At 42.7% G+C, this 17,863-nt stretch overlaps 2 protein-coding genes across 2 annotated transcripts in view; one reads left to right on the top strand and one right to left on the bottom strand.

Moving 5' to 3' along the window:
- The window catches only part of T265_14407 (hypothetical protein), a gene marked incomplete at both ends in the record, with an annotated part of 30,287 nt that extends 27,564 nt beyond the window's left edge, over nucleotides 1-2,723 (top strand). Inside the window, one exon of the mRNA XM_009173481.1 lies at nucleotides 2,279-2,723. Within this exon, the coding sequence (XP_009171745.1) occupies nucleotides 2,279-2,405 (127 nt within the window). The remainder of the gene's footprint in view (nucleotides 1-2,278) is intronic.
- A 4,736-nt stretch (nucleotides 2,724-7,459) lies between these two features.
- The window catches only part of T265_07838 (hypothetical protein), a gene marked incomplete at both ends in the record, with an annotated part of 37,621 nt that continues 27,217 nt past the window's right edge, over nucleotides 7,460-17,863 (bottom strand). Inside the window, 3 exons of the mRNA XM_009173471.1 lie at nucleotides 7,460-7,612; nucleotides 8,062-8,204; nucleotides 16,560-16,723. Coding sequence (XP_009171735.1) covers nucleotides 7,581-7,612; nucleotides 8,062-8,204; nucleotides 16,560-16,723 — 339 coding nt within the window. The remainder of the gene's footprint in view (nucleotides 7,613-8,061; nucleotides 8,205-16,559; nucleotides 16,724-17,863) is intronic.

The following is a 17,863-nucleotide window of genomic DNA, read 5'->3' on the forward strand; positions in this document are numbered from 1 at the left end:
CAGGATGGGGACCGCGTGATCCTCACTGTACCTGGTTGGAGACACTATAGGATATGGCTGCCAACCGATGCCAGTGGCGTTCTTGTCAGTTTCTATCCAGATTGCCCGAGTGAATGTCTGGAGGTGTAGGCACCTCGGAATGATTGTATTAAGCTAGCACTAAGTCCTTTCCCCGTCCACCTTTACTCTTCTTTACAATAAGGCTTTCAAATAAGTCATGGTTGTAAGGCAGTGAAGCATCAGTGTTGAATGCTGATGTCATGCTGTCGATGATGATGATGATGATGATGATGGTGATGATGATGATGATGATGATAATGATGATGATGATTTATTTTTTATTTACCGATCAATCCAAAGAAGTCCTCGAGTTATAGCAAGCCTAGGATGGGTTTCGAATGAGTTTACGGCGGTTATAGTTAGTCTATCCTGGAAATTTGTTCACCTTTATCCGGTACTTGACCGAATGAGTACCGGTCGCTTTAGACTCATGCCTCAATCCAGCGGTTCGAAACACGGCTTTATGCTGCCACAAGCTCTTTGTTTTTTTCAAAGTGAACTAATGCTTTCGCACTCTCCTGCTTTCTTCAACTGCCTGACAGTCTATTTTATACTGTTGCAACCGTGGCAAGTGTCCGCGTTCTGTACGAATGACTTTAGTGTCTAATGGAACGTGCTTAATTTAGATTAAAGTCATCGTGTACATAGCCTGGGAGTATGCTAGCCACAGACGGGGATTTTGGTTCCTTTTGTTCTATATAACCCTTTGAACGGTAACAGCCAACTGGAGCACGGAATGCGCACTGTCTTGCTCGCCATTCTTTCTGGTCAGCTTCCTAGAAAAAAATTGGTTGTGCTTGTGTGTGTGTACTCAGTGCATTGTTGTGGCTGTTTGGTGATTGCCTCCAACAACCTATGCTCGCAACCACGCAGGGTTATCTAATTTCCAATGAGGGTTGGATCTACCCTACAGACACGTTCGCAGCACTGGGTTGGGAAGGAGGTAGATTTCTTCAGGTGATTTTCTGACATTCTTTTCCCGGTTGTCTCGGGGGCGAGATGGCTCAAGAGCGCGAATTTACTGACCAGAAGGTCCGTCACCGAACCCGACCTCTGCCTCTTGACTTCCCTGTCTAGGTTTGGGCAACCTGATAATATCACAGCCCTCGTGCTTTCCTCGAGTGGCATGGCAGCTAGGCACCGGAAGATTGTTACAGCTGAACCATTTAAAAATTTTTTTTGCCTCGGTTATTCTATGCGATATCAGCACATCCCCAGCTTAGCGATCCCCCCGTGCGACTTTCCCCCATCAGAAGCAATGTTTAACAAAAATCGTATTGGAAAATGACTGCCCTGTTGGTTCCCTTCTAACAGACGTGAGCTTGTTGCAATTTGGATTGTTAGGTGGAGAGAGATTCGGCTCTTTGACTGCGTGTCGATCCGATGAAACCCCACAGGTCTCCGTAATGGATTCACCATGTAAGGCCGTATCTGATTGGTGAGTGTAAACCTTACAGCGGTCAACAAGACCCACCAGTCAGCGGCTTGATTGAGCAAATACCCTAGGCTCTGTTACTGCAAAGCCGAAGTTATACCAAGTTTAATTCTTTAGCTATTCGTGCAACTCTGTATGTTGCGTAATAAACAAGAAGCACTTGTCTTAATCATTCATTTGCATGCCAATTTGGTTTTGACGTATGACACACCTGAACTCAGCTGAATCTTTCGCTTATGATGTTTTTAAGCAACTGAATGTGGTGCACCAGACCGCCTCAAGTTTCAGTTGGTACAACGTTCGACTTATCGTAATGTATTGCATAGACTTAATACAGGTGGGTCTCCTGTCAACAGCCGTCTAGTCTGCTCAGAGAAGACGAACTATATCTATCCGATATGTGACACACGTGACTGATAGTTTTTCACACCGGTACTCTACCTCAGACAAAAAGTAGACACATTAAGGGGCACATCCGACCGAAGCTCCCATTGGGGGGTTCTTTCTTACTTTAACAATCCTTCGCCGACGTTTGGAATGTTCCCTAATTCGACATTAACTCCAGACCAATTTTCAGAGAGCCGTTCGTTAATAATTACCTGGACGGGTTGATCCGTTGTGGTGGAGGACCTTGAGCTAGACCACCTAATTACTGGAATATTTGAACGTGTCTGTCTGTGTTTCACAATCGCGGCACATACTGCTACTATTTCAGTAATGTCGTTTGCATTTGTACGCCTCATCCTTACTGACTGCTCTCCATTTACCGACCATTTTTTGCAGATATTTCTTTAAAAAGCCAAGTGATGAGTTTGGGACTGGTGCTGTTCATGAAGAACTTACTGATGATAACGCGGTTTTGCCGCTTTGGGATGGCAAAGTTGTGGCAAGAATCGAACGGGCCGACTGAATACTACTCGTTCTTTGCCCAAACTACTCAGTCTTTCTTGATGCGGGTCCTATTTTGTTTGTTCCCAACAAAGAAAACTCACTGCCCTCCCCAACCCAATCTTATTGCGACATCTTTACAGCTCACGTGACAACGAATTTATTTCATCCGCTCTTTTCTCTTGGATCACGTGTTGTATTTACCTTACGAGTGCATCAATTTTTCTGTTTATCAATTCTGGATATGATGTTATACTCATGATGTATATATACGTTTACGCATATTGAGTGACCCACGTTTTTCCCCTGGAGTGGTTCACACTCATTGAATAAACTCATGGGATGTCATCGGACGACTGTATCACGTTTGTCTGAACCGATGCGGCCTTTCTGATGAAGTCCAAACTGAGTTGGCTTTGTTAGTCAAGCGCACTTTGGCATCTTCAATTCGAGTGGAGAGAATCAAGATGTTCACACAAACACTAGGATGCACTGAGAGCGGAATACGGTGAAATAAACGGTGCGAGACCTAAGTTTGGATACGCAGATTATCAATTGCATTTCTATCGTCGACATGATGCGATACTGTACAGTAGACTAATTCGGGTTATTTCGAATGGATGGCAACTAAAACGGGTGTTTTTTCGTTTGTTTTTGTTGTTGACAACAGAATTGCTAACAATAGTTATGTCCACCAAAGTGGTAACCACACTAGTAGCCAGTCCTTATAAGTTACGAGTGCTACTTGTGTAACGGTGATACTACTGATGGGGAGGCACGCGAGTAGTATGTGTTGTTCGTGGAATTTCGCTTTGCGTCTTTTGAGAAGGGGAGATCTGTTGCGGAACTCGTGGAGTCACTTTAACATTTGCTTGGATATGACCGAGGAATGATTGGAGTCAATGAATCTCCAGGAAAGTTCAAGAAGACGCGTTCAGGAGAAGATGGGTGTCCAGTTTTTGTGAATAAGATGCAAATTAGAGGTTTGCTTCCCTGTTCAATGGTCTGTAACCGGTCAGTTGGCATTTCCTAGTAAATAACTCCGCAGCGAGGGCCTTCTTCATTTCACTTGTAGACAACCTTTGGAGTTGCTCGTCTAATGCAAGTAGTTTGTGTCACTTGTGTACAAGGAAAGGCCAATTGTACCAATTTGTATAGGATGATGTCTATCAGGTTCACGTCCGTCAAACGGTTTAGTCCTTTCTTGGTTAATTGGACATCAATGTGTGATTCCCATCCGAGAGGACAAAATCTGGGTTAACGTTAAATTCATGTGTTTTATATGATGGTGATGTGGAAGACGCATTGTCATCCCACGCAACCAGACCAATGGATGACAAAACGAAGCCAACGTAGTTCACAATACCCATGTAAATGCTCCTTTGTTCGTCTGAATGGGAGATTTTTCTGTCAGCACATTCGGTCAGGAAGGAAAATTGTTGCATGTTAACAAACTACTAGCTTTGCGAACTCGACAAGCTGCATCTGAGGACTAAGTACGGTCTGCTTTGTATCCGCAAATGACTGCTCGTCGTCAGTTATATATCGTCTGTTGCCCAAGTCAGTTTCCGTTTATCAAGTCGGTCAAATTCGTCAGCTTAGGCGACAGTTTTAGTCAGCCGTTCCTCCGAACTTCGGTTACTCCAACTGTTTATTCGTTCTGTGTCACCAGACAGACGTAACTCGCAACACTAATGGAAAGTTCTAGCATCTTATAGGTACAACATAGGTGGCAGACTGGTTTCATCTGCCAGAACACAAGATCGCATGAACACCGAGAATCGACCCAAAAATGAGCATCCAGATGAATCCGGCGAAGTCGATTAAAACGTCTGGTTGAATGAGACAAGATTGAATAAGCCATAGGTTCAGATGAAACAAAGACCAGTGCCACCGACACAACGAGCCTCCGCTGATTTATTCATGCCTGATGAATGTCTATAATTCTTTTTGTAGAAACATAACGAGTTAACTGCCCTTAGGTTCCTCGAGAAGCGCCAGTCGCGCTAAAATTCACCAAAACATCACTTTGTGTCACTTTGAAAAACGAAGGATGACGGACTAAGAGGTTGAGTTGTCAGAGTTGGAAAATGAATGATAATTCGTCCCGATGGCACAAATGCAGTAAGACCGGACGGTTTGAACACATAGTGTTCAAACCACACTGATTAACAGTAATCCAGGTGCTACTTTCTTCAAAAAGTGATCAACCCGTACCGCCTACATTTACCGATATCTTTGAGAGCATTGATAAACGCTGTACGGAATCGAAGAGCTGGGAGCATTTTCTCTGACTATAGACGACCAACTGGTCGGCGCATCAAGGGACTCGTTAGTTAGATTAGACATCTTCCAACCTTTTATGATGTGACTGCCTTTAAACTAGCCTTTCCTCGAGAGCCTTGGCTGTTTTAATCTCCTTGTTTGCTGTGTAGTTGATGAAACACAGTGCGTTTGTGTTGTAGTGGCAATCCCTAATTTTGTGTATCTAACCGAGTCTAGCCAACGGTAAAATATGAAAGCTTGTGACAATCTGGGGACTAAGGTAATGCGGTTGTACGCTCAGACATAACACCCTGTGTAGTAGTCAACTGTCGTTGATCATAAAAAAATATAACAAACTATCCTCGAGGATTTTCTTCCAACACAAGCTTAGTATCTCCGCGTTGTCAAATTTGCACCAGACTGGTATTGTCCATTGGGATACAAGTTAAGATACCGATAGGTAGACTTCTCCCTACAGTTTGCTTCCATAAAGTAGCCAACCCTTCGTGGAGACCAATTCCGACTGGTCCCATTGAATTCCGCTTATGATCTGTCTGGAATCAGTTCTCAACTTACCGCAGGGCGAATTTGTTACATTTTTGACTAGTAAGTTAACGAAAATCGTTAAGATTCAGTTTATTCACGGACGAATTCTCAAATACAGCACTTTAAAGCGTCCGCCCCCTGGGGTAGCCATGTCCCCTTCACTGGTTGTCGTGAATCAGTTCCAGCGTACTCCTTCATTATACACAAAACCTGCAAATAGGGCTTCTCGTTTGGGTGATGTGAAGTGTACCTTGTTGGATTTTTTGTTCTCTACGACCTCGTGAGCGACTTATTTGATAGTGTGTGGACACATGTTATATTAGTAGGTCCGAATGACAAGTCTATCAAATTTTACAGGTACTTTTGACGACTCAGTTCGAAATACAGGCTGCTGATCCTATAACAATTAAGACAGTACGTCGATGAATGTATACACACACCTGAGATTACAACACAAACGCGAAAAGTGAAAAATTGTTTCATGGCGAAAACACAACCAGAATAGTGTTTTTTAAAGTTAGTGGTAAATCACTTGAATTTGCCAGATGGAAAAGTAGCAAATACTACAATCAATTAGAGCAGTAAACCATGGTCAAACCTTGGCTTGAAACTTCTAACTAGTGGTTGTATATGGTAGTCCCTTGCAATGTTAGTCGTTCCGAAGAGTAAAATTAAACATTTTGAAGGTCACAGATGCTCAGGACACCATCTGGGAAATGTGATTTTCGGCCGATTTTGTTTGTTTACTGTCGAAGGGTTGTTGTGAAGTTGTGCCTACATGCAAGTCAGCCAAGTGCTATGTCCACGTACCCCACTTCGTTCAGTTCCGATTAAAATACTAAGCCAATATTTATGTTACATACCCTTCTAGAAATTCCTGTGTGTTCTGTATTCCAAATCGATTGGAAGTTTTCTGAGCCGTCGCTCTTTCTAAGCGCACGCTGACGGCGTTTTTCTTCAGGATTCAAAGCAAGAATCACTGAAAAATCAGCAGTTTCCCCTTACCCTTTCGTCTACCGTTTTGATAGTCACACCTTTGTAGACAAAGTAAGTCGATATCATTCTCTGCCACAACCGATCACGCATTGCCACCGATCGCATGACGATTCCGAACTGTAACAGTGTTATGCCGATTTCTGTTCTGTTACCGGCTAGTTTTCGTCGTGTAATAGGATCAATTACCACTTTAGTTCTCCATTACTTCTATCGATTACTGGTTGTCCACCAATTTTTCGTGGCCCGGGTTCTCGCTACCCTTGCCTTTAGGAAAGCCAGTTTTCCACTCAGCTCATGGTACCTCCGAATTCTTGGAGGAATTTTTTCATAGTGAATCCACTCTCACATCTCATGCTTGAGGTGCGGTGCTTCTTTGTAACTCTGTCCCTGCGCCGCATAAACTTTTGCGCCTTATAACCAATGTATCGCTGAATGGTATCCTGCAAAAAACCTCACTGTCGGGAGTTGGCTTCACCTGACTGGTTTCACCTCCACTACCATGAGAAATATTCAGAGGAGCTGACCTCCTTTGTCCTCTATCTCAGTCTCTCAAACGTGTATTCCATCCAGTTATCTCCAAAGTGTTTCGGTTCTCGCTGCAGAACTGAACTGCCTTGCTCTTCCTTCTATACCAGAACAGCCAGACTCTTGTGCCACTGGACCTGTTTTGTGTTTCCGAACTGAAATCTCTGACATTCAAACCCTAGTTCAAATGTATTTTCCTCCATTCACCAAACTGTTCGCATTTTCATTTGCCTTTTTTAAGTGACTTATGATTTATGCCAAGGGGTTCCCTTTTTATGTAATCCAAAGAACTCGATTTGATCGTGCATAATTGAAAACCAAGTATATTCACGTGACAGCATGTAGTCTCAAAGGTGTCCACTCACCAGCCGTGACATAGTTACAGTGGCTATTGGAACAAACTGGGACCCAAGTCTGGATTAGTTAAGGGAACAGAACCAGACTCGAAAGTACACCAACAGCAAATGTACAGACGTGTTTCAGTTCAACTTATAATCCATGAACAAACTAAACTGGTTTACGATGAAGCTTTTTTTCTAAGTAAGTCGAACATAGCTTCGTATTTTCAGGGAGATTAGTTTAGCACAATCCATGTAAATCCATTCGAACCATGAGGCCTCTTCAAGGTTATCGTTGCAGTAGAAACCTAAAAAGACCCGACACAAGCCATGCTACCGAAATCCACGTGGGTCTACTGTTATTACTGTCTACCTTCAGATATCAAATTCCACATGAGAAAAAGTCTGCTGAATGTTTTCAGAATGGGTTATTTGTGTAATGAAGGGAGTACAGAATGTGAGTGAATCAATGGTATTGCTATACTGTTGGACTGACATGAAGTTAGGATGTCCTCACGTTTGCCCTTTCACTTGAATCGGCTGCATTCGATTCGTTCCTCTGAAAGGAAGAAATGAAAACTAGTTTGATTAAGTGGAAGGTGAAAAGCATACAATATAATTTTGCTGTGTAAAAATGTTTCCACCTGCGAGAAATGTCCTAACACAGGGAAAGGTCAGAAGGTCTCCAGGCTGATGAATTCACCTTCCCGTTGGACAAGTTTTCGTTTTCATTTCATCCACAAAAATCAGAAGCGCGGGATTTGACTATCCAAACTAATGGGTCACTGTAGCTGGACCGAACCCTTCGATTTCACCAGTCATAAACCGCATTACATTTTCGTATTGATGCCACATGATGGATGTAATACACCATACATCAGGTTTCCGAAAACTCCTGGACAGCTCACTTCATAAACGAGAGATTCAGGTGTGGTCTAGAAGAGTTTCCCATGAAAACAAAATTAATACGCGTGTTTTAGTCGAAACACACCATCTATTCGAACTCACCTCGCGGAACATCAAAGCAGTTATGCCACTGGTCGAAGGAGATCGATCCAGAGCTTGCACAACGGTTCATGAATGTTTCTAAACACGCATTGGAGGGGAGTAGAACTTGGTACAACAGACTCAAGTCTCTTTCATCCAGGCTCCTATAGAAATGCAAAAAAGATAAAGGGTTCGATAAATAGCAGCGAGGAGAATAGATACCTGGCTTTGTTCAAAGACAGCTGGTGTCTAACTTCCTATATAGCAGTCTTTCGAAGAGGGGCCAACAAGACCAAATTTTTGTAAGATTTCTAACCTCTACGAAGGTCACTCCACAACTCCGTAATTTATTTCCATAAACGGCCAACAACTAAGCATCTATCAAGACTGCTAGCAATCGGCATACATCTCCAGCTTTACTTCATTGGAGGAACTTGCGGCTTTACCTAGTAAATCTATTTTTTTCTTATTTAGGACGGACTGTGAACGAAGACTCAAGGGCAACATGGTCACCATGAGAAAATCAAAATGCAACGAAGAGATACATCGAAGTACTGGCATAATTCTTAGATCATTCATGCCAAACAAGCCACGAACAATCAACTCAGGACGTCTACTAATATGGTCGTACAAAGACAAACGTACAAACTCATCAGAATAACTAGCCCAGGATAGGAGGACGACTGTTCAAGCGAGAGTGATGTGAATATGAACATACATATCCACAAGCCACGAACAATCAACTCAGGACGTCTACTAATATGGTCGTACAAAGACAAACGTACAAACTCATCAGAATAACTAGCCCAGGATAGGAGGACGACTGTTCAAGCGAGAGTGATGTGAATATGAACAATACATATCCCGTAAACCTCACAATAGAGGTCATAAGTAGTCTGTTTAGGGGAACCTGAAAACTACAGGGGGACTGTGCGGGAAATTTACTTTTAGAGAAAAGTTCATCCCAACAAGAAACGTACCTCAAGTCATCTGGTCTCGAGCTAGCAGCGGCCTATCAGGCGACTGCTTTAATTTAGCCTTCATGTCTCATCTAGTTTCTCAACCTACTGGTATCTTGTTCGGGTAGGTTAGATCAGCACTTATCATGTGCTATCGTTCCCAGATTGTCTGGCAGGCCCTGAAGTTTGTGGAACATGGTTGGACAACATCGCTCCGGTTTACTACAGGCTTCTGATGCAATACCCGCATTTGTTCCTATAGTATTCAACTGGGTGCTCTGACAAGCAGAATCACGCACGACTTTCATTTCCCGCGACTCCTTCGCGATAACGGTCACTTTTGTTTATGGTAAATTGGAGGTGAAAAAGATCCCGACGCGACAAAGGGGCTACGAGGGGAGAGCAACAACAACAGTTAAGGAAAAGAGCTGAACGTCACACTAGGCTCTCGAGGAATTGTCAACCGGACCGATCGGCATACAACCGGTTGTTTCTCAGGACATATATGGAGCCTCTTCTGACACGTCACAGAAATTCATGCGTCGTAGTGAATGATCGTGAAATCTTCACTTTAAAAATGAAATTCACTGCTGGGATATTTCAGTGTCACCACGCCTTCTGGTTGACTCCGAAGATCTGGAACTTACTTATGGAGTATTGGGCAGAACTCTCAGAGGAAATTCAAAACTGGTATCCTATCATGGAAAAAATGTGACACGGGCTTACGGTTTTGCACCTGCGTATTACGTTTACTAACAGATGCTCAAATTGATGAGACTGAGAAATCTAAATACCTTTAGACGGCCCTCGTACTTATTCGCTCTTTTCAGCCTTGTGTTCAGAATTACTTTCGGTAGACTCCTTTTCGGATATCCAGATAAATGTCTCTTAACCTCGGACTCCCCACCGGTTTAAACGAACAACCTGATACCCTTTAGAAATGCTTTTTTGCTTGACTGAACTCGGCTCTATGTTGGCAGCTTTTATTTACCCTCCATGTGGTTTGGTCCAGACAGGTTACCTTTGCTCATTCTGCAGTGCTGACCGTGACTAAGGGCTCTAAAGTCCGATTGGAGCTGAGCCGTTTCCATTCAGTACATTCACTCTAAAACAGAGGGATCGAATGTAAATGTGAAACCTACACCGATGAAAAAGAGACCATGGAGCAAGCGTCCACGAGTCGACCGATCGTAAATCTTACTCTTTCAAACGAATCACCTAGTGAAGGTCAAATCCAAACCATTTTACCAAACACGCTCATACACGAGATTCTCTCAAGTTCATTCGAGCACCAATTCGGGTCTCGGGCTTTGGCAATCAACTCACACAGGTCCCTGTGGACACACTGGGAAAGTGTGATCTAGAACAATCTAGAGCGCAGTTTATCACAGATGAAACTACTCAGTTAGATGAAGGAAGGTCGTTCATACCGTTATACCGTTGCTCTCAGTAGCCACTTGTTTACGAAAGTGGATGATATTGTTAAGCTTAGTTGACACGGACTTGGGCTGCCTTCTACCTTTTTCATATTCTACATATTAACTGACTTATTGGTCAGATCTGGTACACTTAACTACATTGATGCGGAAACAGTTGTGCTGCTGGCGATGGGGATAAGCCAATGACCTTGTGAACCACTCTGAAAGCTTATGAACTATCGGGCTGTTTGTCCTTTCTGGTAGCAATTTATAAGTTTAATTGAGGCAGGCGATTAGTTCAAATTAAAACTTTGACAAAGTGCGCATAAGCTTTTATACGTAGACCAAGGTTTTTTTAATCTTTAGCCGAGTCCCTTGGAAGCAACTTTATTGCATAAAAAATCACGTTGTTTTGAGCAGCGATTTCATTCCCTTCATAATAAAATGGCATTAGGCAAATAGTTTAATGCCTAGCAGCGTAGTAGCTTGTTAGCGTGTTCAGCACCTCGCTAAATTATGAAATCTTCACTTAACGTTAACGAAAATCAAGTTCACCCATTCAGTTCATATGCCGTCAAGCAAAAATATCCGTAGATCAGTAACCAAGTTTGTAGTAATTGCCACGCACACACTCAGGCTGGGACCAGCCCACTTCAAAATGGGTGAAAATACACCAGCTAGCTCTCTTCCCGATCAGTAGGTGGAGTGCTCCCTTCACATGGAACCACTAAAAACTCTGATTGACCTCTACAGTCAACACCGAGTGGGCCACATAAAAATAGTTGGTTTTTATCAAAATCTCTCTTGAAAGTTTTGTTTGTCGTAGTATCGACGGGGCTAGCGTTGGTGATGTCACTGTCCCACTTTAATAGCCCTGTTTTAATTGTTCCAAGCGGAACAACTCTATTAAAACAAAATGAATTTGAAAAGTTTCATTGTCGTGTGATAATGTTTGCTCCAGCAACAGGTAAGGTTCGGTCACATATGCAAAATTCACCTCCAACTATTGATTTTTTCAGATCCACTGCCGTTATCTGTAAGACAAACTTATATTTCAGTCATTCTGCGCTTAGCTGGCGAGAATAGCAATGTAGCTGTCCACTCCTTTGCCATTGTGCGTCCGACGAGTTTCAGTATTCGACTCGTCCACGGTTGACGGAATAGCGCGGTGGACCACTTTCACCTAGACAGTGTATAATGTCACTATTCACAAAAAATCACGTAACCTCAAATTATTTAATATTTTTCGGGATTAACCGTGAGGGAACAGTGTGATCCCACTCTGAATAACGCTCACTTTCACTTAGTACCAGACAGGCAGAAGAGATTATCCATTTCATCCAATTCTGTTGTTCAGTGAGACCCATCGTAGTTGTTGTAGTTATTCACTTATGCATTGAGTCTAGTAAGCGATAGGCTAGTCCGTGACTTTGTAGGCAAGCTAAATCAGTGAGCTATTTTTGGAAACTAGATACTCGTTTATGGTAATGCTTTCATTACACCCCATCTACACAAATTCTCTTCTTTAGAGCCTAGCTGATTGTTATGTTCGGTTTCATCATCCACTGTATGAATCGCATACCACAATATATCTTAGAAAATGAAACTGAAAGTCATGCAGTAGCCAGTTAGAATGCGTATTGATTATTTTCTTTGATCCAGGGTCATACAAAAACCTGGAAACTTTTACTCTTGCTGGACCTTGCGCTTCAGGGAGAGAGAACTGAGGATATCCTATCCGTCAATAAAACTATCGATAAAATGTTCTACGTATTTCCTTTAACTCTCTTGAGTAGTTCAAGTTTGTTACAACCTCACCGAATGCGGGGGCAAATTTGAGTGCAACTATGGTTCAAACTGACCAAGCCCACATTGGCACTGGATGATCGTATGCAGTGGAACGTCGGGCTATTATTCAGGTTTACAGGTGTAGATTTAATACATATTCTAGCTGATGCATTTGGCCTAATCACCGATGTCATCCAGTACAACGTCTTTGGTGGACTTTCTCACTTCAGATGGTGAGCGTCATTGGATTGGGCAGTGTCCAACTCCCAGCCAAGTACTTCGAATCAGACAAGTGTAAGTGATTCCGAACTGTGAAGGCACTGGGTGATAACATAAGGAAACTCAACATGAATCGCGCAACATGTACATTGCCCAGGCTTTCAACAGAGCATCGGAAATACACAAGGAATACACTTTCAGGGAAGGCCAACTTCTACTCAACACATTTTGAGGTGATAGCTATCCTGATCGGTTTTCCTCAACAAACTTGCCCATTCATGTGAATGCCGGGTTAGCTGGACTTCTTACGGCTGCGTTACAGATGTGTTTGAGCCAGCTATATATTAACGTGGGGACTCGAAACACATTTCAATGTATGAATTGCACCAGACTATTTGCAGCCCGGGTGCATTCATTGGTGGCTGATCAGGTGGCCGTTGATGTGTTCGTCAAGCCTGGCAATTTTCATCATTATCAGCTGTAATAACCGCGTACTGGTCGTACACTGGTTGTAGCTGCCACAGTTTCGTTCACCGATGATTGGGGGGTAAGTAGCTGCGCATTGCACGCGCGAGCTGGTAAATTGGTGCATAAATCCAGCACTTTCAGTGAGTTGTCAATTAGGTTGAAAAGTTTTGTCAACGCGCACTGAAGATGCCACTTCGATGGGTGATGAAACGTCTGCAAGCTAATTGCTAAGCTAGGTGAACAAAGTAATTGCCAACCGGTCAAGCAGTATTGCATTTCACCCTTGAATGATTGTGGCTGACCGTCATCATCTATGAGCAACTGAAATGGCTTTGTTTGTCAATTAACACGCTCTCCCGATTCTCACTACATTAGCCGGAAGACGAGAACGGTGTCTAAACACGTGTCCGAATAATTCCCTTACCGGCTGACCAAAGCTGGTGGAAAAATTGTTCACAAATCAACACTCGCATAATTCGTAGACACGGGTTAGCCAGTTGTCTGTGCAATCGCATTCGATGTTCCAGTCTGAAGTCACCATACGGAAGCGAATTAGAACGTTTAACATCGCGGGAGCCGTTGTCATTAGTATTCAAAGATTTGTATCTCGCATTTATAAACGCCTGCTTTAAGCACTTGGCTTCTCATGGCCTGGGCAGCTCAACATTGATTTGAATAGTCATGTGTCACGATAAGTCGATCAATCCTGATTATCCAGGTTCTGGACATGTCTCCAGACAATCGAAAATTCTGCCCTCCATTTTGTCGCACGTATCACATCCTTGTAATTTTCGGGTTGATATTTAGGCAACTTGAACGTTTAATTTTGTGTTGTTCGAACTTACCTGTCTCTCTGTTTGACCATGATGACGAGTTAACTTTGTTCAAATTAGTCTACCTGGATCTAACTGTTAAAGGAAACCAGAAGTTGGAACATCACAAGCCGGAGATGGTCTCAGTAGATTTTGTTGGGATTCTTTGACAGTAATCTGACGTTGACGTTTGTGGTGCCTATGCTGTTCCAACCAAACGCTCGGAAACGGCTTACCAAGGACTTTCTATGCCATCAGGTGAAACGCAATCAAGGTCACGTGCAGTTCTCACAATCGGCCGATGGTTTGAGCTTAACAGTCCTTTCCATTTGTCTCATGGATGGCATGCACACGATGAAGACGGCTCTCAAGAGATAACGCTACTTACAGACAACAGTCCTCTCAAATTTTAACTAGAATCCTTTGACTATACTTTCAGGACCAGGCGGACAGACTTACTTGAAATACCTATCCAGTTGTCTCGATCGTCATTCTGGAAGCTGGTGTGGTCGTTCAACCAGTTCATTATTACGTTGAGAGCTAGTGGGGCTGGTTTAGGGAAAACACAGCAATGTGTTTATGTAATTCACATTGTTACCACTGACCACGCTAACCAGTTCTCTGTTTGGGTTAATATACATGCTTCTTTTTGTCTTGTGAGAGTACACGCTTCCAACCGACCAGGATGTACATTCGTTGCTGTGTAGATCAACAAGATATTGATGCAGCAGCCAAATACCTTGTTTTTTGTCCTCATGCTTCATTGCTTGACCCAGAAGCACAAGCTTTCTTGTTTTGCTGTATCAGGACTCACGTCTGAGTACTATTCACCCGCATCTAGATAATGCAAGTCGATTGACGTGAGTCTACTGCTTTATCTTGTTTTTTTGTTCCTGCTGGATACTCTACTCCCATATGGTCGTTCTGCGCGCATGTTGCTCGGAAAGAAAGCGCATGAATTTTATCCGAATGGTTTGTGTTACATGGTAAGAACCAATCAATGGACCGCGCCTAACAGCAACGCGATGTATTTTCCTGTTTTACTTCATTCAGTTAAAGTTGAAATAGCATAACATGCCCAGGTTGACGAACAAATCTTTCTGAGCCTGGAAAGATTGGGCAAATCAACGCGACCAGATTAAACATTGACGATTCCATTAGACAATCTATTCGCCCTAGTGGATTCCCGGCAAGTCATTGATTATCAGGTGACCTTAATTCAAACGAGAAAGGGGTTAACCCTTATCTGGCATGGTGAGCTGCTTTATACCGAATAGATCGGCTACACCATGGTCTCCGATTTTCCAGCATCGGTTTCATGATCCTTTCCGAACAGAATACAAATTCGTAAGATGAATGGGCTGCCTGATGGAGGTGGTTATACCAAAATATATACCAAAGTACTATGCCCAAAAAACCTTGTCTATCCAAAATAAATGATAGGGTTTCCAGTTTTATCACATTTGTATCTGAATCACATTCTGTTTGGCTCGTTCCACATTGTAAACACTTCTTAGAAGTCTTGTACAGCTTTTGTGCAAACCTGTGTTGCAAATTCTTTTGGTATTTTGGCAAGGAACTGTCGACAGTAAATTAAGTGGTTGTTGCTCGGGTCTGACAGTTTTTGCGCAGATGGAATTGAGGGTTGATAGAACGCCTTGTGGTGCGCTACCTTGTGCCGGATGAGCAAGAGAGAACATGCTAGCCGTTAACTTGTACACTTCGTAGATTTCGTACAGACGGTGGCTAGATATGACAACTCTTACGGAGCTTGAAAGTTTAGACACAGCCTCACTGACAAATAAATGGTCTGGAAACTTAGGGGGGATTGATAACTTTATGTTCGCCGGAAAAATCCCAGTTTGAACGAATGTCCTTGCATGTCTGGGGCCGTGCATACCAATTTTGTATAATGAGGGCTCTGAGACTTGTCGTTTACCAAGGAATCCTTATCCTATCGTGTATCTTTGTAATTAATTCTTAACAAAACAACTTGAGAGGTCACCACAATAAGTATGCCATTTATCAGGGTATATTCCCTCCCATGGCATAACACTGACGAACGTGGTATAGGAACACGACACGTTTTGTTCCAAAATTAGTCGTTCTACGTTTAGGTTTTGCTTACCCTACTCGGGTTCTCTTTACTCAGTTTCCCCAGCTCTTTTGAAGTGCCGACTTGAAGAAGGTTTTTATATCGGAAGCACAGCGTTACGGAGCGTTTCTGTCCATAAAAATGCTCTAGCAAACAATAGTGATGTTCTGATGAGAATGACTTTAACCCGCGCATGTATACGTTTCTCTTGAAAGAATAATAAGCGAGGGGTATATTTTTATGCTTAGTATTGAAGTTCATTCACTGCGGATTTCACACCGTTGCTAACCTTGATGTCAAGGTCACATGAATGAGGCAATTTTGTTATCTGACTAATTTATGGAGATACCTCTACTGTTGGTTCGCCGTTTGCTATAATATCGACCACCTAGCAAAGTGGTCTTTGGCTTATGATAAATTTACACGAGATTGAACCTTAAGAAGTATAACACGAGAGCTATTAGGACAAGAACGGGGAGCAAAATACGCTGTGATCATATTTCATTCATTTGCTATCGCGTTTCATCAGTTTTTGGCTAAAGCGCTTCATAGGATCTGATGACAAAATTAAAAAAAATTTCTTCTCCGCTATCGTACTTAATTCCCAAAGTTCAATGTCATTGGTTCCTCGGTTTCGCGTGCTAGGCAAATCTGTTGATCAGGGAGGAACCGCGATGTCCCCCTAGCCCAGGCAAAACCCTCGAAATTAAGTATTCAGCTGGAACTATTTCAACATTGTGCACTTTCGAGTCGCACTCACCCTTTATTTCGTCGATCCAATTCACAGAACCAGTAGCTGATCACGCCACTCTCCGCTCGATCCATTGTGCTGGGTGACATGAGTTTGCTTGTGGCTGCGCGTGCCTTACTGTCCATTGGACGAAGAAGACTCTCATCATCCGGATGATCGCTTCCGGAAGACCACTACGAAACAAACAGGGACATTCAGCACAACTAATACAAGTAATTAAAAAATTCGTTTAAATTTCATCGCTTTTTTGGGACGCTGTTTGTTGTTTGACCTTGTTACGCTTCAACCATCCATCTAGGCAACTACTTTCATATTGACCCATTGATTCTATCGATATTTGCACAATGGTGGTCTAGTTATCAGTAGAAGCGTCAGAATCTAACAGAATTTGATTTGTTTTTCTCCGAAAAAAGTCACGTGCTTGATGTGATGCTTCCCCTTGAGTAAGGGGTGCCTGAAACTTTGAGTTTATGGGAATAGGACTGACGCGAGCTGTTAGACACCTACGGCCACCTGCTTCGACGAATAACGAATCATTCCTGAGAGAACTGGCCACGCTGAGACCACATCTGTTGTTGTCTAATTAACACTATATCTATGATAGAGGGAAACCGCCAGGTCAACATTTGGCCTGAAACACTGTCATTATCAGAACCGTCGTCACTGAGCAATAATTTCATGAATTAGAATTTATGGTTTATGGAAGGCTGGTTACCTACCTGGCAAAAAGTTCAGATCAGAAACACTTGCCGCTTGAAAACAGATAGGGTGAAAATTCGACAAAGGTGAAAACTCGTTAAAATTTGGCAAAACAGATTAACACCCCTGGATATGCAAATCCTCAGTTGGAAATAGTTCACATTTAGGTGTGTACGTGAACGTCCTATGAGTTTGCGGTTAAAATTCTAGAAACTGGAGGTTCTTCACTGAAGCGGACAAGGGATATTGAACAAAGTCTCTCGGAGCCGGTGGCACTGGATAACTAAGTGACTTCCCTTTTCTCGTATGTTTTGATATTCATTAGCTGTTTTAATTACCAACTATTAGCTGATTTCTTAATTGATTCGTGAAATTTCAGGCTAATGATTTGTCAAACATGCTGTTTTAGCGAAATTTATGGAGATGGAATTTTAAATGTGAAAACTGGGCACGCTTCAAATCAATCCGAGTCGTCTTGGTCCGGCAGCTACTCCGTAATTGTTATCGTGACCGACAAGTAGCTGAACTAAAAGATGACATAGCAAAATGCATTCATTTGCAAACACATATGGTTTTGCTGAAGACTCAGCTGAAATCCAGCTAAATATATGACG

Source organism: Opisthorchis viverrini, assembly GCF_000715545.1.
Source record: "Opisthorchis viverrini unplaced genomic scaffold opera_v5_187, whole genome shotgun sequence".
Classification (NCBI taxonomy): Eukaryota; Metazoa; Platyhelminthes; class Trematoda; order Opisthorchiida; family Opisthorchiidae; genus Opisthorchis; species Opisthorchis viverrini.